Below are 22,181 nucleotides of genomic sequence, written 5' to 3'. Positions count from 1 at the left end.
TTTTGTGGCTGTGTTTCTACAAAGGCTTGACTGCCTTTGGATACAGTGGCAGGGCTTCTCAGGCTGCAACTGCCCCAGGAAAAGGCAGAAACAAGCTTGTTTGAGACCTTGTCTGGAGCCTGTGCCTTCCCAGTGGGAAGGCTGAGGCCCAACTCAGGTGGTCTCCCTCCCTCAAGGAATTCAGACCCCAGGGTTTGGAAATTTGAAGTGATAAAAGCCACCCAACAACCTCTCCTCTGTCTCCACCATACCTCCAGCAGAGAGAGTCTGCCAAAGTTCAAGGTACCACATCATCTTATGCTGGTGGGACATGCAGGCAAACAAGCACCACATACTGGGCAGGTTAAGAAAAAAGAGTCCAGACACTTCACAGGAAAGTCTTTCCACCTGCTGGGTCTCACCTTCAGGGAAAACTGACACAGGTGCCTCTTTCCTCCTGACAGGAGGCCAGTTTGGTCTGGGAAAATCAGGCTGGGGTCTATAAGACTTAAGTAGACCCTCCTAAGGGTGGGGGGGGAAAGGCACCATACAGGCAGGGCAAGAAACAAGAAAACAAGAACTGAAAAATTCTCCTCTGTTAAACAAAACCTAAGCTAGTGGTCCAGAAAAATGCTGAACTGAGCGTCAAAGAACAGACAGAAAACAAATTCATCTAGCAAGAAAACCCTAGGTAAAAGGAGTGAAAACAATCTCCAGATAAACTAATTAAGGTAATTAAAAACTAGACGACAGCAAAAAATAACAAATCACACCGGGAAAATTGAAGATGTGACCCCGTCAAAGGAACAAATCAACAATTCAAATGAGATACAAGAGCTGAAACAATTAATTCAGGATATACGAACAGAAATGGAAAACCTCATCAAAAATCAAATTAATGAATTGAGGGAGGATATATAGAAGGCAAGGAATGAACAAAAAGAAGACACTGAAAGTCTGAAAAACAAATCACAGAACTTATGGGAATGAAAGGCACAGTAGAAAAGATGAAAAGAACAATGGAAACCTACAATTTTAGATTTCAAGAAGCAGAAGATAGGATTAATGAAATTGAGGATAGAACATCTGAAATTCAAAAGGCAAAAGAAAATATAGGGAAAAAAATGGAAAAATATGAGCAGGGACTCAAGGAATTGAATAACAATATGAACTGCATGAATATACGTGTTGTGGGTGTTCCAGAAGGAGAAGGGAAGGAAAAAGGAGCAGAAAAACTAATGGAGGAAATTATCACTGAAAATTTCCCAACTCTTATGAAAGACTTAAAGTTACAGATCCAAGAAGTGCAGTGTACCCAAAGAGATTAGATCAAAATAGATGTACTACAAGACACTTGCTAATCAAAAAGTCAGAGATCAAAGAGAAAGAGAGAATCTTGAAAGCAGCAAGAGAAAAGCAATCCATCACATACAAGGGAAGCCCAATAAGACTATGAGTAGATTTCTCAGCAGAAACCATGGAGGCGAGAAGACAGTAGGATGGAAAATTTAAATTACTAAAAGAGAAAAACTGCCAACCAAGAATTCTATATCCAGCAAAACTGTCCTTCAAAAATGAGGGAGAAATTAAAATATTTTCAGATAAAAAATCACTGAGAGAATTTGTAACCAAGAGACCAGCTCTGCAAGAAATACTAAAGGGAGCACTAGAGGCAGACATGAAAAGACAGGAGAGAGAGGTGTGGAGAAGAGTATAGAAAGGAAGACTATCAGTAAAGGTAAAAAGAAGAAAAATTAGATAGGACATATAAAATTGACAATGCAAAATGGTAGAAGAAAGTACTACCCATACAGTAATAACATTAAATGTTAATGGATTAAACTCCCCAATCAAAAGACATAGACTGGCAGGATGGATTAAAAAAGAGGACCCATCTATATGTTGTCTATAGGAAACACATCTTAGACCCAAGGATAAACATAGGTTGAAAGTGAAAGGTTGGGAAAAGATATTTCATGCAAATAACAATGAGAAAAGAGCAGGAGTAGCTATACTAATATCTAACAAATAGGACTTCAAATGTAAAACAGTTAAAAGAGACAAAGAAAGACACTATGTATTAATAAAAGGAACAATTCAACAAGAACACATAACAATCATAAATATTTATGCACCAAGCCAGAGTGCTCCAAAATACATGAGCCAAACACTGAAAAGAGAAATAGACACATCTACCATAATAGTTGGAGATATCAATTTCACACTCATCAATGGACAGAACATCTAGACAGAGGGTCAATAAAGAAACAAAGAATTTGAATAATACAATGAATGAGCTAGACTTAAGAAACATTTATAAAACATTACACTCCACAGCAGCAGGACACACCTTTTTCTCAAGTGCTCATGGATCATTCTCAAGGATAGACCATATGCTGGGTCACAAAGCAAGTTTCAATAAATTTAAAAACATCGAAATCATGCAAAACACTTTCTCAGATCATAAAGGAATGAAGTTGGAAAACAATAATAGGCAGAGTGCCAGAAAATCACAAATATGCGGAGGATCAACAAGACACTCTTATACAATTTACTGATTACAAGAGAAATCAATAAATATCTCAGGCAAATGAAAATGAAAACACAACATATCAAAACTTATGGGACGCAGCAAAGGCAGTGCTAAGAGGGAAATTTATTGCCCAAAATGCCTATATCAAAAAAGAAGGGCAAAAATCAAGGAATTAACTGTCCACTTGGAAGAACTAGAGAAAGAACAGCAAACTAACTCCCAAAGCAAGCAAAAGGAAAGGAATAATGAAGATTAGAGCAGAAATAAATGAAAGTGAGAACATGAAAATAATTGAGAAAATCAATAAAACCAGAAGCTCATTCTATGAGAAAATCAATAAGACTGATGGATTCTTAGCAAGATTGACAAAAAGAACAGAGAGGATGCAAATAAATAAGATCAGAAATGGAAGAGGAGACATAACCACTGACCCCACAGAATAAAGGAGGAAATGACAGGATACTATGAACAATTTTATGCTAATAAATACCACAATGTAGATGAAATGGACAACTTTTTAGAAAGGCATGAACAACCAACTTTGACTCAAGAAGAAATAGACGACCTCAACAAACCAATCACTAGTAAAGAAATTTAATCAGTCGTTAAGAAGCTTCCCAAAAGGAATAGTCCAGCATCAGATGGCTTCACATGTGAATTCTACCGAACGGTCAAGAAAGAATTAGTACCAATCCTGTTCAAACTCTTCAAAAGAATTGAAGAGGAGGGAAAGCTACCTAACTCATTCTATGAAGCCAACATCACCCTCATTCCAAAGCCAGACAAAGATATTACAAAAAGAGAAAGCTACAGACCAATCTCTCTAATGAATATAGATGCAAAAATCCTCAACAAAATACTAGCAAATCGAATCTAGCAACACATTAAAAAAATTATACATCATGACCAAGTAGGATTCATCCCAGGTATGCAAGGATGGTTCAACATAAGAAAATCAATTAATGTAATACACCGTATCAACAAATCAAACCATAACAACAAATCAAAGCAGAAAAACCACATGATCATCTCAATTGATGCAGAAAAGGCATTTGACAGAATCAACACCTTTTCCTGTTGCAAACACTTCAATGGATAGTAATAGAAGGGAACTTCCTCAAAATGATAAAGGGAATATATGAAAAACCCACAGCTAATATTATCCTCAATGGGGAAAAATTGAAAACTTTCCCCTTAAGATCAGGAACAAAACAAGGAAGTCCACTATCACCACTGTTATTCAACATCGTGTTGGAAGTTCTAGCCAGAGCAATTAGACAAGAAAAAGAAATACAAAGCATCAAAATTGGAAAGGAAGAAGTAAAACTATCACTGTTTGCAGATGATATGATACTATATGTCAAAAACCCTGAAAAATCCACAGCAAAACTACTAGAGCTAATAAACAAGTACAGCAAAGTGGGAAATTACAAGATCAACACTCAAAAATCTGTAGTGTTTCTATACACAAGTAATGAACAATCTGAGGGGGAAATCAAGAAAAGAGTTCCATTTACAATTGCAACCAAAAGAACAAAATACTTAGGAATAAATTTAACTAAAGAGACAAAAGACCTATACAAAGAATACTACAAGAAATTGTTAAAAGAAATCACAGAAGACCTAAATAGATGGAAAGGCATACTGTGTTCATGGATTGGAAGACTAAATATAGTTAAGATGTCAATTCTACCTAAATTGATTTACAGATTCAATGCAATACCAATTAAAATCCCCAAAACTTACCTTTCAGAAATAAAAAAACCAATAAGCAAATTGATCTAGACGGGCAGGGTACCCCGAATAGCTAAAAGTATCCTGAGAAAAAAAATGAAGTCAGAGGTCTCATGCTACCTGACTTTGAGGCGTATTATGAAGCTACAGTGGTCAAAACAGCATGGTATTGGCATAAAGATAGACATACTGACCAATGGAATAGAATGGTGTGTTCAGATATAGACCCTCTCACCTATGGACAATTGAACTTTGATAAGGCAGTCAAGCCAACTCACCTGGGACAGAACAGTCTCTTCAATAAATGGTGCCTAGAGAACTGGATATCCATATGCAAAAGAATGAAAGAGGAACAATCTCTCACACCCTAAACAAAAATTAACTCAAAATGGATCAAAGGCCTAAACATCAGGTCTAAGACCATAAAACTGTTAGAATAAATGTAGGAAAATATCTTATAAATCTTGTACTAGGAGGCGGTTTCCTAGACCTTACTCCCAAAGCAAGAACATTTAAGAAATAAATAAATAAATGGGAGCTCTTCAAAATTAAGCACTTTTGTGCATCAAAGAACTTCATCAAGAAAGTAAAAAGACAGTCTACACAATGGGAAACAATACTTGGAAACGATATATCAGATAAATGTCTAGTATCCAGAATTTATAAAGAGATTGTTCAACTCAACAACAAAAAGATTGCCAAGCCAATTACAAAATGGGTAAAAGACTTGAACAGACACTTCTCAGAAGAGGAAATACAAATGGCCAAAAGCCACATGAAGAGATGCTCAACTTCCCAGGGTATTAGAGAAATGCAAATCAAAACCACAATGAGATATCATCTCACACCCACCAGAATGGCCATTATCAATAAAACAGAAAATGACAGTGCTGGAGAGGATATGGAGAAAGAGGCACACTTGTTCACTGTTGGTGGGAATGTCAAATGGTACAACTCCTGTGAAAGGCAGTTTGGCAGTTCCTCAAAAAGCTAAATATAGAATTGCTAGGTATCTACTCAGAGGACATGAGGGCAAGGGCACAAACAGACATTTGCACAACAATGTTTATAGCAGCTTTATTTACAATTGCGAAGAGATAGAAATAGTCAAAATGTCCGTCAACAGACGAGTGGCTAAACAAACTGTGGTTTATACATATGATGGAATATTATGCAGCTCTAAGACAGAATAAAGTTATGAAGTATGTAACAACATGAATGGACCTTAAGGACATTATGCTGAGTGAGATTAGATAGAAACAAAGGACAAATACTATATGGTCTCACTGATATGAACTGACATCAGTGAATAAACTTGGAGAATTTCATTGGTAACAGAGACCATCAGGAGATTGAAATAGGGTAAGATATTGGGTAAGTGGAGCTGAAAGGATAAAGATTGTGCAATAGGACTGAATGTAAAAACTCAGAAATGGACAGCACAATACTACCTAACTGTAATACAATTATGTTAAAACACTGAATGAAGCTGAATATAAGAATGATAGAGGGAGGAGGGTTGGGGGCACAAATAAAATCAGAAAGATGGACGATAAAGATTAAGATGGTATAATCTAAGAATGCCTAGAGTGTATAATGATAGTGACAAACGTACAAATTTAAAAAACGTTTTTTAATATTTTAAAATTTTAACTTCTACGTGAGACTAAAGCAAAAATGCTTATTTGGTACAAAATTTATGTTTTGACTAGTGCATTTCCTAATATAACTTATGTAGACAGCTTAATTGAACACCATAAGTACGTGGAACCTTGAGTAGGACATGAGATTTTGTTGGTTTGTCCAGGGTGAAGCCCTGATAAATCCCAGAGTGATTTGAACAGTGAACAAAAAAAGCATTTGCAACGTCTCCTTCGGGGAATGGTGAGAAAGTGGGAAAAGTCAACTTCCCCAACTTAAATTCTTTTTTTTTTTTTTTTTTTTTAAAGGAAAGACAGAGAGAAGGAAGGAAGGATAGAAGGAAGGAAGGAAGGAAGAAAGGGAAACATTTTTAAACATTTTCTTGTTTTATTGTATTCTGTTTCTCCGTTTTTGTTACATGGGCTGGGGCCGGGAATCGAACCGAGGTCCTCCGGCATAGCAGGCAAGCACTTTGCCCGCTGAGCCACCGCGGCCCGCCCCCCCAACTTAAATTCTTGATATTCTCACAAGCAATGCGAGCAGCCAAAGCTATAGGCTGAGCCCCCAATCTTGGGGTTTGTTCATATGAGGCTTAACCCCACAAAGGATAGGTCAAGCCTACTTAAAATTAGGCCTAAGAGTCACCCCCAAGAGACCCTCTTTTGTTGCTCAGATGTGTCCTCTCTCTCCAGCCAAAACAACAAGCAAACTCACCACCCTCCACCTGTCTATGTGGGACATGACTCCCAGGGGTGTGGACCTTACTGGCAACGTGGGACAGAAATCCCAGAATGAGCTGAGACTCAGCATTAAGGGATTGAGAAAACCTTCTCGACCAAAATGGGGAAGAGTGAAATGAGACAAAGTGTCAATGGCTGAGAGATTCCAAACAGAGTCGAGAGGTTATCCTGGAGGTTATTCTTATGCATTAAGTAGATATCACCTTTTTAGTCAAGATGTAATGGAGAGGTTGGAGGGAACTGCCTGAAAATGTAGAGCTGTATTCCAGTAGCCATGTTTCTTGAAGATGATTGTATAATGATAGAGCTTTCACAACGTGACTGTGTGATTGTGAAAACCTTGTGTCTGATGCTCCTTTTATCTACCTTATCAACAGACAAGTAAAATATATGAAATAAATATAAATAATAGGGGGAACAAATGTTAAAGTAAATTTAGTAGATTGAAATGCTAGTGATCAATGAAAGGGAGGGGTGGGGGGTATGGTACGAATGATTATTTTCTGTTCTCTTTTTATTTCTTTTTTCTAAATGGACGCTGATGTTCCAAGAAATGATCATGATGATGAATATGAAAAAAAAAAAGAAAAGAATTAACAAAGAAAGCCCACTGCTCCAGACTTGGTAGCTCTATCCTCAGGACAAGGCCTTGCTCCCTGTTCTATTCCTGTGTTCATCAGGCTGTTATCTTCTTGATTTGTCTTCCATTTTCAGTCCCACACTTGTCTCTGGGGTCTGAACACTGTACTCTTTATTTAGCTTTAATTCCTTACCTCTGTTCTGAAGAAATAGACAATTCTTGCCACCCAGGGTAACCCAGTCAGCCACAACAGAGCCCACAGTCCACAGGGCCAGCTGAAAGCCAGGTGTGAATGAGCCTTCATAACAGGAAACTGTTCACATCCACGTGATGTATCATGTGAGAGTGAGAAGGTATTTCTACAAATATTTTCCATAGAAGTTCTATGAGTGCTAAAAAACATCATATGAGTTTCATGGATAGGAAAGCTAAATATTAAGATGTCAATTGTACCCAAACAGATCTATAGATCAATTTTCACCAATACTAATTAAAAGCCCAATAACCTACTTTACAGATTTGGAGAAGTTATCAAATTTATTTAGAAAAGACAGGAGACTCAAATAGCCAAAAACATCCTGAAAAAGAAGAATGAAGTAGGAAGATTTAAAGCCTATTATAAAATGACAGCGGTCAAAATAGTATCGTACCGACACAAAGACAGACATATTGATCAATGAAATCAAACTGAGAGTTCAGAAATTGACCCTCATATGTATAGTCAATTCATTTATAGTGCTAATCAGTGCCCAAATCCACTGAACTAGGATGGAATAGTGTCTTCAATAAATGGGTCTGGGAGAACTAGATATCCATAACCAAAGGAATGAAAGAGGATCCCCACCTTACATCCTATACAAAAATTAACTCAAAGACCTATACAAGAGCCAGTACCATAAAACTCCTAGGAAAAAATATAGGGAAACATCTTTGAGACCTAATGATAATACCTTCTTAGAATCAAAGTACAAGCAACAAAAGAAAAATAGATAAATGGGAACTTCTCAAGACTGAAAACTTCTGTGCTTCAAAGGACTTTGTCAAAAGGGTTGAGAATGGCTAACTCAATAGGAGAGAATATTTGGTAACCATGTATCTGATAATCTAGAACATATAAAGAAATCCTACAACTCAACAATCAAAGGACAAACAACCCAATTAAAAATGGGCAAAAGATATGAATAAACATTTCTCCAAAGAAATACAAATGGCTAAAAAGCACACGAAAAGATGTTCATTAGCTATTAGGAAAATGTAAAAAACCACAATGAGCAGCCTGTAAGAATGGCTGCTATTAAACAAACAGGAAACTACAAGTGTTGGAGAAGATGTGGAGAAATAGAAACCCTTATTCATACATGTTCACTGCTGGTGGGTATGTAAAATGGTACAGTGTTGTGGAAAACAGTTTTGCTGTTCCTCAGAAAACTAGATACTGAGTTGCTCTATGAACTGGCAATTCTACTCGGTATATAGCCAGAATATCTGAAAGTAGAGACATGAGCAGACATTTGCGCACTGATGTTCATAGCAGCATTATTCACAATTGCCAAAAGATGGAAACAATCCACGTGCCCATCAACACAAGAGTGAATAAACAAGATGTGGTATATACATACAATGGGATATTATGCAGCAGTAAGAAGGAATGAGGTCTTGAAGCACGTGACAACATGGATGAAGCTTGAAGACATAATGCTGAGCAAAATAAGCCAGAAACACAAAAGGACAGATATTGTATGATCTCACTAATATGTATTAACTAGAATATGTTAACTCATTCTGAGTATAAAGTATATAAATGCCTGGCTATGTTCCAAACCCAAAAAAAAAAAAAAGAATATGTTAACTCAGAGTCTTAAAACATAAATATAGGGTACCTAGAGATAGAGAGAACCTAGAGAAGGGAAATGGTTACCTAATATGTACAGAATTATTAATGAGGTTGAACTCAATTGTTTGGAAATGGATATAGGTGAGGGTTGTTCCTTATTGGGATTATAAGTAATAGTGCTGTTTTGTAGGTAAATTTGAAAGGGGGTTGTTTAGAGTCATGTATGTCACTGATTAGCACTATAAATATAAATAAGTACTTGCATGAACAGTACAAATATGTGACAGTGTGTATAAAGAGTTAAAATACAGTGGTGTATGGGGGAAAAACACCTATTCTAAGCTATGGACTACAGTTAACAGTAATACCTTAATATTCTTTCATCTACAGTAACAGGCGTAGCACACCAATACAAGGGTTCAATAATAGGGGGACATAAGGGATATGGAGTGTTTTGAGTTCTCCTTTTTTTGTCTGTCTGATATTTTTCTTTTTGGAGCAATGAAAATGGTCTAAAATTGAGTGTGTTGATGACGGCCCAATTAGGAGATGATACTGTGAGACACTGATCGTATACTTTGGATGGAATATATGGTATGGGAATAGATCTCAATAAAATTTACATATAAAAAAAAAGCCAGTGCTCCTAGACACAAGGCCATGCTGCCTAATTAAAACCCCATGAGGAAGGTATTATTCCCTCAATGAACAGAAGAATACAAGGCTCAGAGAAGTAAAGTAAATTGTTCAAAGGTCAAGATGTATGGCAACATCTGTTTGAATTTAATGACCAGTTTTTCCACTCTTCCACACCATTTCTAAGTAGTAAACCTTTGACTGCTAACCAATAAATGCAAAAATGCCTTGGCATATGAACAACAAACATTTAATGAGTGTTTGCCAGAGGACAGTCACTCTGCTAGGAGCCAGGGATACAAAAACAAGCAAAACATAGTTCCTACAATATTAGATATCATAAAATCAGAGAAGGAAGGAGTCTAAGTCATTTAAGGGCAAAATAGGGTGGGGACAGTGAGAAAGTCCTCTTAAAAGGAAGTAGTATTTGGGCTCTTTAGATGCCCAAATAGATCAGAGCAGACAGAGAGAGGTGACCCTGAGCATAAGGAAAGGAGAAAGCACAGGAAAGCACATACTACAAACTATCATTGGATTGTATACTAAAATAATAATTCTCAACTTCCACTAAATGAAATTTCCACAGGAAAAGGCTCTGCTGGAATAATGCAAATAGAACAAAAAAGACAGATATAAAGAATAGCAGTATTCAACCTCAATGAAAACTTTGACTACATAAAGCTAGTTTGTAACTTTTCCTTAGTCAATTCTCATATATTAATACCAGGATAGAGTATGTAAGTCCTTCCAGTGAACTCATTTATTCTTTATGACAGGCACATGACAAAGACTCACTCTACTGAAGTGAAGTTATGACAGGTCATAACTCATTTTATAGAAACTATAAGCAGGAAAATTCAAGATATGGCAAAATGAAAAAATTCTTCCCAAATTCACATTTTGTTAAGAATTAGGCTGGATTTATGATCACAGATTATAGAATTGGACAGAATTGTAAAGATTATGCAGATAATCTCACTTCACAAATAAGACTGAATTAAACCAAGAATTTATGCAAAGTGATACAATTACCCATAATCCATAGTATCCACCTATCCCATCTTCAAGCAAGCCTCAATGAAGGGGACTTTTAAAATCCATTTTATTTGAAGCTTACATTAATCACATCTGATTTTGCATGTGGATTAAAGACACAATGCCTCTTTAAAGACATAATTCTCCATGTGGCCAAAGACTAGATGTATATAAGCATACTTACTTAGTCAGTCTTTCAATGGTCTGCATATGAACATTATTATGGGTTTGGGAAAGAACAGCTTCATGCTGCGCACATTTCAAACAAAGACCACCAATACGGTCAGAAATACTAGCAGCAAGAAGAGACTCTTTATGTTTTAGCCGCTCTTTAAGATCTTCACAATTCTTCTGATATTCAGCTAAGTCTTTCCTAAAAAGAAGAATAAAATTGAAAAAAGTTCTAATAAATTGCTAGGTAAAAATACATTACTTTCAAATATATTATAATGATGACAACTATTACTATCATTTATGTATCAAACAGTATAGGAAGTTCTTTATATGCAATGCATTATTAATTCTTAACATAACCCTGAAAGGTAGGTATGATTACCCAAATTAATAAAAAAATAAGCTTGGATATATAAAATAATTAGCACAAGTTCTTATAAGATTTTAACACAAATCTGTCTGGCTCTGATGTTGGATCACAACACCTTTGCATTATATTACCCACAAAATAAAGAAAGAAAACTCCAAATACAAATCTTAAATAGTTTATCTTACTAAAGGGAAGGGAAAGGCATGACATAACATCCTTGATTGAGGAAATGCCTTTTAAAGTGTTAACCCTCTAAAATAAATTTTTAAAGAGTATCCTAAAAGATTCCCATCAAGAACATAGATTTTATCCATTAACTAGTTTATTATTGTTCATTTTTCTCCAGGAGGAAAACATAAAAATGATCTAATCCCCACTTCTACACAGAGTTGTTTAAAAATAAGATAGGCTAAAGAAAAGACGGGGGAATTGTGTGTGTGTGAGCTTTATGGAATAGCCCCTGGATGAGGTTTCCATCCAAGGTGACCTTTTAAAGATGAGGTGACAAATATACACATATTGGTTGTATTTTTCTCACTCTCCCCAGTAAAGTTTGGAAAAGCCAGCTCGGACAACTGAGTTTCCTTGCCTAGATGACCGGCTCCTACTACATTAAGAAAAAAGAAAAAAAAACCTCAATTCAAAAAAGTCCGAAGTTCTTGGATTTTTGAAGGCAGGTACTTTATCTCTGGGTTCTGTCCGCTCCCCATAAGTTTGTTCACTGTCACAGAGACAATGTCAACAACAAAGGCACCTGGTTGTCATACACCACCTCAACTCTTAGGACTTTGGGGGCTTTCAGGAAGCCTGGGTAAAGTGGAAAAGATAGATTGGCAATCTAAGGGCTAAAAAATTAATAGTAATCTAATGACAGTCTGAGGTTGGAAAAAAAATGGTATTTTTACCCTATCTTCAAGATACTAACTCAAACATCATAAATTTAAATTTTCCTTTGAAGTATCATATAAAGAAAGTCTGACTTCCAAAGGCTTTATAAAAAGAACTTTGGAGAGTAACATCATAAACATAGCAATTTAACACAGCTACTGAACATGTCTCCACAGTGATTCAGCAAAAAAAAAAAGGACAATTTTCACTTGTTCAGAACTCTAGAGGAAGGTAAAGACTGGAGAAGGATCCCACAAATGCTGAATCGAAGAAAGAGAAAAACATCAGGTAGAAAACTTCCATTCCAGAATAGCAGGTACTCTCCCCTCCCCCTCCCTCATTCAGGATGTGATCCCACAGCTCAGGATGTGCCCAGAGGCAGTAGCTGGGATCCCTCCCACCTCCCACTGGGGACAAAGACTTTTTTAAAATCTCTCACAGCAATGAGAAAGATCCTCACCTATATCCAGACACTGAGACCCAACCCACACAGGGACCCATGGCAGGACTTAAGCTGCTGGAGACAGCACAACTTAAAAGGGCAACAAGGAGGAACTTACAAAATGGAGGATTAGGGAGGGAATGGCAGAATCTTTCCCAAAAGCAGCAAACAGGCAAGCAGAAACTTCCCAAATGAACTGTTTGAGGATCCAAGGAACATGTTTGAAGACATCTCAAAGCTCAGTTCAGTGAGAGATGAGAAGTCTGAGAAATCACGGACAAAGAATGTAATTTTTCTAGTTATGGGTCCTGGTGCCCATCCTCCACACTTGAGGAAAACAGCAGCATGCAGTCAGATCCTTGCATGGGGCATGGCTACAGACTGGATGGGCTGTGGGAATCTTTTGCTGTAAGTATAGCAGAGGACAGAGCCCCAGACTGAGGCAGATTTTGGCCGTTAAAGTGAGGGCCCAGAACTCCGTAGTTTCAGCCAATCTGATAAGATGATGCAGGACTCCAAGAGGTCAGCTGCTGAGGATGATTAAGTAACTAAAACACACCATACTCTGGGCAGGCCAGAAAGTGAAGAGGAAAATTTCAGGGCTTTTCAGAATCTCTCCAGACCCTATTCCTAGGCCCATCTGAGCTGGTCTACATCCCCTGCACAGGTATCTGACAATCCAACTGTCAAAGCAATGCTCTAATACAAACCCAGACAACAATTAAATTCTAGACAAGACAGGAAAACCAACCATCAGAATAGACCCATCAGTGTATGAGTTGTTTTCTTTTATTTCTTTTTGTAGAGAGATGCAAATGCTCTAATAATAATCATGGTGATAAATACAAAACTATGTGATGATATTGTGAGCCACTAATTGTACCCCACATATGGACTGTGTATGTGTGAAGATTTGTCAATAAAAATATTTTTTTAAAAAAGAATAGATTCATCAAGGAAATAAGATGACCAGATATCAGCAAATAATCAAAGGCATAGTAAAACTCAAGAAGAAATGGCCCAAAAAAAAAAAAAAAAGAAAAGAAAAAAACAAACAAACAAACAAAAAAAACAAGAAGAAATGGCCCAGTCAAGGAATAGTTCAAAATATCAAAGGAGGCACAAAATTTGGAACTAATTAAAGATGTGCAAACAAATCTCCTGAATCAAATCAAAGAAATGAAAGAAAATGTGTATAAAGAGATAAGGGATATTAAGAAGATACTAGAAGAGAATAAAGAAGACTTTGAAAGAAAACAAAGAAAAATTACAGATATAGAAATAAAAGAAATTGTAGATGAACTTAAACATATACTGCAGACACACAATAGTAGATTTGAAGGGGTGGAAGAAAGAATCAGTGAACTACAAGACAGATCAACTGAATTCAAACAGACAAAAAAACAAATGGAGAAAAAAATGGAAAAAAAAATTTGAACAGAGTCTCAGGGAAATGACTGACAACACAAAATGCACAAATAAACACATCATGGGTGTCCCAGAAAGCAGAAGAGAAAGGGAAAGGACCAGGAAAGATATTTGAAGAAATAAAGGCTGAAAATTTCCCAACTCTTATTAAAAGACATAAATATGCAAATCAAGGAAGCCCAACATACTTCAAACAGAATAAATTCAAACAGCCCCACTCCAAGACACATAATAATTAGACTGCCAAATGCCGAAGAGAAGAAAAAAAAAATCTGAAAGCAGCAACAGAAATGTGATTTACCATATACAAGTGAAGCCAAATAAGACCATGTACTGATTTATCATCAGACACCACAGAGGCAAGTAGATACAGAAAGAGAAAAGTTACCAGCCAAAAATTCTCTATCTAGCAAAGCTGTTGTTAAAAAATGAGAGAGAATTTAAAATATATTCACAGATAAACAGAGGCTGAGAGAGTTCATTATGAGAGACAGGCCCTGTGAGGACTACTAAAGGGAGTTCTGCTAGCTGAAAAGAAAAGGGGAAAGAGTGGTCTTAAGAAGGGTACAGAGCTGAAGAGTATTAGTAAGGGTAAGTTAAAGGAGGGAGAGAGAAAAAAAAATCTGACAAATAAAAACTAAAGGATAAGATGGTTGACTTAAGAACTGCCTTTACAATAACATTGAATGTTAAGGGATTAAATTTCCCAATGAAAAGATGCAGACTGGCAGAATGAACTTAAAAATATGATCCATCTATATGCTGTTTACAAGAGACCCATTTTAGACCCAAAGATACAAGTATGTTGAAAGTGAGGAAATGGAAAAAGATTTTCCACACAAAAAAGTAGTAACCAAAAAAAAAAAAAGCTGGGGTAGTTGTAGAAACATCAGACAAAATAGACTTTAAATGCAAAAATGTTATAAAGAGATAAAGAAGGACACTATATATCAAAAAAGGGACTATTCACCAAGAAATAATAATCAGAAAATATATGCTCCCAATCAAGGTGCCCCAAAGTACATGAGGCAAACAGTGGCAAAACATAAGTAATAAACAACTCTACCATAATAGTGGGAGACTTCAACACAACACTCTCTCTGATAAATGGAACATCTAAACAGAAGATCAACAAAGAAACAGAGAACCTAAGTAATATGATAAATGAACTAGAACTAGCAGACAGATAAAGAACATTGTTCCCCCAAATAGCAGGTTATACATTCTTCTCAAATGATCACAGAATATTCTCCAGGATAGATCAAATTCTGGGACACAAAACCGGTCAATAAATTTTAAAAGACTGAAATTATACACAGCACTTTCTCTGATCACAATGGAATGAAGCTGGAAATCAAATAACAAATGGAGAAATGTAAAATACACAAATATATGGAGGTTAAACTACACACTCTTAAATAATCAGTAGGCCAAAGAAGAAATTGCTAGAGAAATGAGACAAATGAAAACAAGAACACAACATATCAAAAGTTACAGAATGAAGTGAAGGCAGCAATGGGAGACTAATTTTTAGCCCTAAATACCTACAGTAAAAAGTAAGAAAGAGCTAAAAACAACAACCTAACTGAACTGAACCTAACTGAAGAAACTAGAGAAAGAGCAGCAAACTAAGACTAAAGCAAGTAGAAAAAAGAAATAAAGATTAAACAGAAATAAATGAATTGGAGAATAAAACAGCAATAGAGAAAATCAATAAAACTAAAAGTTATCTTTGAAAAGACCAACAAAACTGACAAACCCTTAGCTAGACAGACAAAGCAAAAAAGCGAGAAGATACAAATAAATACAGTTGGAAATGAGAATGGGGGTCATTACCAGGAACCCCAAAGAATTTTTTTAAACATCATAAGAGGATACCATATGAATAACTATATGCCAACAAACTAGACAACTTAGATGAAATGGACAATTCCTAGAAACACACGAACAACCTATACTGACTTGAGAAGAAATAGAAGCCCTCATCAAACCAATCACAAGTAAAGAAAGTCAATCATCAAAAACCTCATGGCCAGATGGGGAATTTTACCAAGCACTTCAAAAAGAACTAGCACCATTCCTGCTCAAACTCTTCAAAAAAATTAAAGAAACAGGAACACTACCTAACTTATTCTATGAAGCAAACATCACTCTAATTCCAAAACCTGATAAAGATATTAAAAGAAAGGAAAATTACAGCCCAATCTCTCTTATGAATATAGATGCAAACATTCTCAACTATACACTGTCAATTGGTTTTTGGTAAGCCTACCAAGCCCACTCAACTGGGAAAAAACAGTCTCTTCAATAAATGGTGTTGAGAGAACCAGATACCCATAACCAAAATAAAAAAAGAGGACCCATATCTCACACCCTATTTAAAAATTAGATCAAAATTAATAAAAGACCTAAATATAAGAACCAGTACTACAGAACTCCTAGAAGAAAATGTACAGAAACATCTTCAAGATCTAGTGATAGGTGGTAGTTTCTTAGACTTCACACCCAAAGTACAAGCAGTGAAAGAAAAAATAGATAAATGGGAACACCTCAAAACTGAATACGTCAGTTCTTCAAAGGACTTTGTCAAAATGGTAAAAAGGCAACCAACTCAATGGGAGAAAATATTTGGAAACCACATTTCTCATAAGGATTTGATATATAGATTATATAAAGAAATCCTACAATTCAACAATAAAAAGACAAACAACCCAATTTAAAAATGGGCAAAAGACATGAATAGATATTTTTCCAAAGGGGAAATACAGATTGCTAAAAAGCACATGAAAAGATGCTCAAAATCCTTAGCCATTAGGGAAATGCAAGTCAAAACCACAATGATATATCATTTCACACCTACTAGAATGGCCACTATTAAAAAAAAAAAAGAAAATTACAAGTGTTGGAAAGGATATAGAGAAACTGAAAACTTAATCACTCCTGGTGGGATGGCAAAATGGTACAGTTGCTGTGGAGGTTGGTTTGGTGGTTTCTCAGAAAGCTAAGTATAGAATTACCTTATGACCCAACAATACCACTACTTGGGATAAACCCAGAATTTATGAAAGTAGGGACAGAAATAAACATATACACACTGATGTTCATATTGCCAAAAGATGAAAACAACCCCTGTAGCCATCAACAACTGAATGCATAAACAGAAAGTATTATATACATACGATACAATATTATTCAGCAATAAGAAGGAATGAAGTCCTGAATCATACAAGAACATGGATGAACCCTGAGGACATTATGTTAATTGAAATGAATCAGACACAAAGGACAAATATTGGATGATCTCACTGATAAACTCATAGACATAAAATATAGAATATAGGTTACTAGTAGATAGAGTAAGTCTATAGAATGAGGAGCAGTTGCTTAATATGGGCAGAACGTTTAACTAGGGCAAACTTAAATGTTCAGAAATGGACAGAGGATGGTATTGTGAGAATAATTAATAGGGTTGATGGTGTGTGAATGTGGTAGAATGGGGAAGTTTAGAGTCATGTATGTCACGAGAAGGAAAGTTAGAGATTACAACATGGGACTGTATAACACAGTGAATCTTGTGGTGGACAATGTCTGTGATTAACTGTACAAATATTACAAAGTTCTTTCATGATCTAAAGCAAATGTACGATACTATTACATGGAGTTAATATTAGAGGGTATATAGGAAAAAAATGGCAAACTTTGGACTATAGTTAACAGTAACATTTTAATACTCTTTCATCAACAGTAACAAATGTGCCACACCAATACAATAATGCAGGGGGGGATGATAAGGGATATGGGAGGATTTGGGTTTTCTTTATTTTTACTTCTTTTCTTGAGTAATGAAAATGTTCTAAAATTGATCATGGGGATGCATGCACACCTATTTGTGATGATACTGTGAGCCAGTGATTGTATACTTCAGATGGTTTGTATGATGTTTGGATGTATCTCAGTAAAATTGCATTTAAAAACAAGGAATTTTGGAAGCACATTCCAAAGTCAAAGGGTCTCCACTCCTATCTCTATCAGATTCAAACCAAAAACATTCAAGTAGATTTGTGTTCCTACCCGGCTCAAGTTCGAGATCAAAGAACACACCAGGCAAAAAGCTCCCCATGAGTTTAATTTGGGACTTGCTTACAGGAAACCACACTTTCTCAATGGTGGCCACTCAGGAAATGGAAAACAGTGATCCTCAAAAAAACAAGAAGAAGGGACGTGCCTTATATAGCAGACCCTTGAGAGACCTGGCCACAAAGAAGTCTCAGCTGAGTCTTGTGAAAGTTGATTACCAACAGTGATTAGGCTCAGTGACCTTTAAAGTCTGCGTTCTGGTCACAGGGACTGTTGCATGCTCAAGGAGCCAATCTCTTCCCTGGGCTGCTACAGTCCATCCCCACGCAGCAGTTTGCATCGACCACGGGACATACGCTGTATCTATATTCCACAACAACAGTACAAGAGACAACAGAACACTAGGAGTCCATCACACAGAGACAACACCTTCAGAAAGTGATGCTGCCATGGCCAACAGAAGAACCAAACCATCCCACTGACAATCAACAAAACCTGTGAACTCAGTCCTAAACATGAAGGTTCCCTTCTAGATCTTCCACTGTGCTGAATTCGGCCAGGCCAATAGGGCAATCCAACTCACAGGGGTCACAGTTCAAGGCAGGCCAGCGGCATCCAACGATGGCAATTAAGTGCATACTCAGCTTCACCATAATAAAAATGACCATGGACTCTTGATATAATCCCAGCACAGTGAAGGAGTTCTTATCAGTAGACATTAGTAAGTCAAACAAAAATAACTGTTACTATTTATTTTAGATTTGCCCTTAACAAAAACAGGTCCCCTAAACCACTAATTTTTGTTTAATTTTTTTCCCCTAAAACTCACTGGCTAGGTAATTCTTTATTACACACCTGGATCCACTCAAAAAAAAACAAAAAGTAAACACTAACAAACTGAATTCTTTAGAGGAAGCATAAGAACAAAGTGACACATTCTAGAGTAATAGTTTGTATTACTCTTTACTCTTTAGATAGCAAGACAGTACCAGCATATAATAAACAGAGATCCACAATGTAACGAACCTATCTCCGTCCAATGTCATCTCCATCACTTGGACTAACAAAGGGCAATTCCAAAACATGTGTATAGTGAACAATTGGCATTTCCTCATCTTCCTAGTCAGTAAAATTGAAAAAAAATATTTTTCCATCTCTACAAAAAATATTATTACCTCACAGGCTTAGGATTCCTAACCAGAGTTGCTGAATTGGCCATAGCCATAGCCAATTGACCTTATTTTCCCTTATTTCTAATGCTTGTGGCACAGGCAAGAACAAGTTATTTTTATTACTTTGTTGCAGTTGTAGCATTGCTGTTCCCTTTACCTATATTTACAGGGCTTGCATAGGTCCAGCAGTTAGTAAATTAACAGAGGCAGAAGCAGCTGCTCAGGGCTATGAACTGAGGCTGATGAGGGCTGGAAATAACCAGCGTGTCTATCTTTATCTGTCTTGTCAATAAGAGTCCCCAATGCTTAGCACAAAATCCAGCCCAGTTCACTCATATCATTCTTTCTGCATGATCACTATTGTATCTGTGACCGCAATGAGGAACTTTTTGAGTTTTAAAATCTATAAGAAAATCGAGCAGGCTAAAATGGTGGCTCAGTGGCAGAGTTCTTGCCTGCCATGCCAGAGACTCGGGTTTGATTCCTAGAGCCTGCCCAAGCCAAAAAAAAACCCAACCCTATAAGAAATCAACTTCTATTCTTTAACCCCAAACATCAGTCAACAGAGATAGACCAAGGCTTACAGCATTTAGAATGAGTACATGGAATTCAGGCAACAGAGACAGATCAAGGTTTACAGGATTTAGAATCAGTTCATGGAATTCAGGCAACAGGGATAGACCAAGGCTTACAGCATTTAGAATCAATTCATGGAATTTTCAGGTAGGAGTCATTTGGCTCCAGATGGGTCTGCTACTGTTAGGTGTTTCCCATAAGTGGGTAGCTCCAAGCAGGTTCTCTGACCAGTTGTCAGTACAAATAGTCAAAGCATCTCCTGGTTCCTTAACAATGACCATCCATACAACCTTTAATTTTTTAATTTAGGTTGCTTTGCATAGTTCCAGCTTTCTACCATATAGTGTCCATTCATGCATCTTTGTGCTTAAAGTGCTGTTGACCACAGTTCGGCACCTTTCTAGAGCTGAAATGGAAAGCCAATGGAAATTCACTTTGTTTGTCACCTTTGTCACAAACCCCACCCAAAGCTGATATCGGTACTGGATCCACTCCCCTTGCCCCAAAAAACCTGAGACAGTCAAAAGCAGCCTGCTGGGAGGTATCCCATTCTCAGGGATTAGCTTTTCTTAATCAAAACATAAACCGATTTTACCATTTGGGCTAAGTGAGGAACGAAAGGTTTCCAATACTCCAACAATCCCGAGAATTTGACAGGGCAGACAAAGCATTGCAATTTATTCAATTACCCATCCCAGACTCTCAAGGTGAAACAACGAGACTGAGGCTTCTTTTGCTGTGGCAGATAACTGGGCCATATAAATATAGCCTCATGGGAGCACAATGAAAATTATTGTTTTTCCCAAGTGAAGATGAAGACAGGCTGAAGCGCCTATTTAAGGAAATACTAAAGAATTGAGTGTTAATTCCTTGTAGTAAAGAGGTAAACTTTGTAACTGCTGCACACAAAAGGTGCATCACTCCACCCCCTGCCTCCCAAACTACTCCTTTTTTCTCCTTTTCATTGTCCTATCAGAATTTACATCCTCCTCTAGTGATCTGGTTTCAAGCTTAGTAAACCTCTGCTCCTTAGGCAGCTTGCTCTACAGTTTAACTAATAATGTACTTGGCTGCCCGTCAATATTCTTAATTTTAGTTCCAACAGCTATTAAGCTTATTCACATTTGTTTGCATGACACCTGGTTCAAACCATTATGTTCCCTCAGGAGGTAACCCACAGCTCTGATTCCAACTCTTCTTCACCTTAGGGGATCTGTCTCTCACAGGTGTGCAATCATTTGGGCAGCCAGTGTGATGGGCTGACCTATATGTAAGTGGGCAGAGAATGGGCACCAAAGTCCCATACCAATGACTGGGAGCAGTATGTAGAATTATCACATTAATTTTTATGGTGTAAGTTACACTATCTGGTGCAATGGCACTGGGGGTATAAATTGCATGCTTCATCTCTAGCCCCCTAATACATCTTGCAATTCATCAATGGTGTTCCAATAGGCAGTATGATGGGGCAAATCTCCCTTACTGGGTCACACCTCCTTACACTGGAATATGAACCAATTAAGTAGCAAATCTGTTTCTATTTTAAGGGCTAACCAATATATCTGTTGACGCAAAAAAAGATGGGTGATGAGAGAGGACAATCAACTCATCTCATACCCTGAGAGTAGTAAACCATCTGCACCAGTATCTCACAATTGCAGTAGCCAATTTGATAAAAATTCTTTGGGTTTTTGCCTATACTGAGTCCCAATTTCCTGCAGTTCAGAGGCAGTAAAATTTCTCACTGTAACATGCATTTGCTGCTTGGTGAGCATGGCTGGGGCTGCAGCAGCAGCAGCAGCATCCCTGTCCACCTGGGGGCCCAGCTGGGCTGGGACATGCTCTGACTTAAATCCTACATTGGACCAGAGGGCAAACAAACTTATATCCTTCATCTTCCTTCTCCCAGTCAGAATGGGAATCATGGGAATCATGGGAAGAAAAAAACCACTGGGTCCCAGACTTTGGGATCCCAAAGGGGGGTGTTAATATATGCCTTACTTGAACCTTGGGTAACTTCTACCCCCTTACCCTAGCTTAATTACAAGCTAATGTTTGCACATTTTCATCTACTTGGCATAGCCTGCCATTTAAAGGATATTTCCACTCCACTTGGGCTACCTACATGTCCTTCCCTAACTTAAGTTCCTCTTCTAGGTGACAAACTGCTACTTTAGCCTTTAGGGCCTCTTTCCTAGCTGATGGAACAGCTTCCAAAAGCAACCAGGCCACAGCTGTGGCAGCCCCGCGACTTTCCTTGTTCTTAAGAAATCCCAACTGTCCTGTGGCTTGTTGCAGGAAGACTATTAATCCAGCCAGGGAGTTATAAGCATCTCCATACT

At 37.2% G+C, this 22,181-nt stretch overlaps 1 protein-coding gene across 12 annotated transcripts in view; it reads right to left on the bottom strand.

Moving 5' to 3' along the window:
- SDCCAG8 (SHH signaling and ciliogenesis regulator SDCCAG8) overlaps window positions 1-22,181 on the bottom strand; it is a 319,229-nt gene that overhangs the window by 243,596 nt on the left and 53,452 nt on the right. For all 12 annotated transcript variants that reach the window (XR_013179195.1, XR_013179196.1, XR_013179197.1 and 9 more), the window contains one exon: window positions 10,897-11,085. Coding sequence is in view for 9 of the 12 variants with exons in the window: in XM_077168479.1 (XP_077024594.1) it covers window positions 10,897-11,085 (189 nt within the window). In the remaining 3 variants the exon portion in view is untranslated. The remainder of the gene's footprint in view (window positions 1-10,896; window positions 11,086-22,181) is intronic.

Source organism: Tamandua tetradactyla, chromosome 7 (assembly GCF_023851605.1).
Source record: "Tamandua tetradactyla isolate mTamTet1 chromosome 7, mTamTet1.pri, whole genome shotgun sequence".
In the NCBI taxonomy this organism is placed as follows: domain Eukaryota; kingdom Metazoa; phylum Chordata; class Mammalia; order Pilosa; family Myrmecophagidae; genus Tamandua; species Tamandua tetradactyla.
This window is presented reverse-complemented; position numbering and strand designations above follow the sequence as displayed.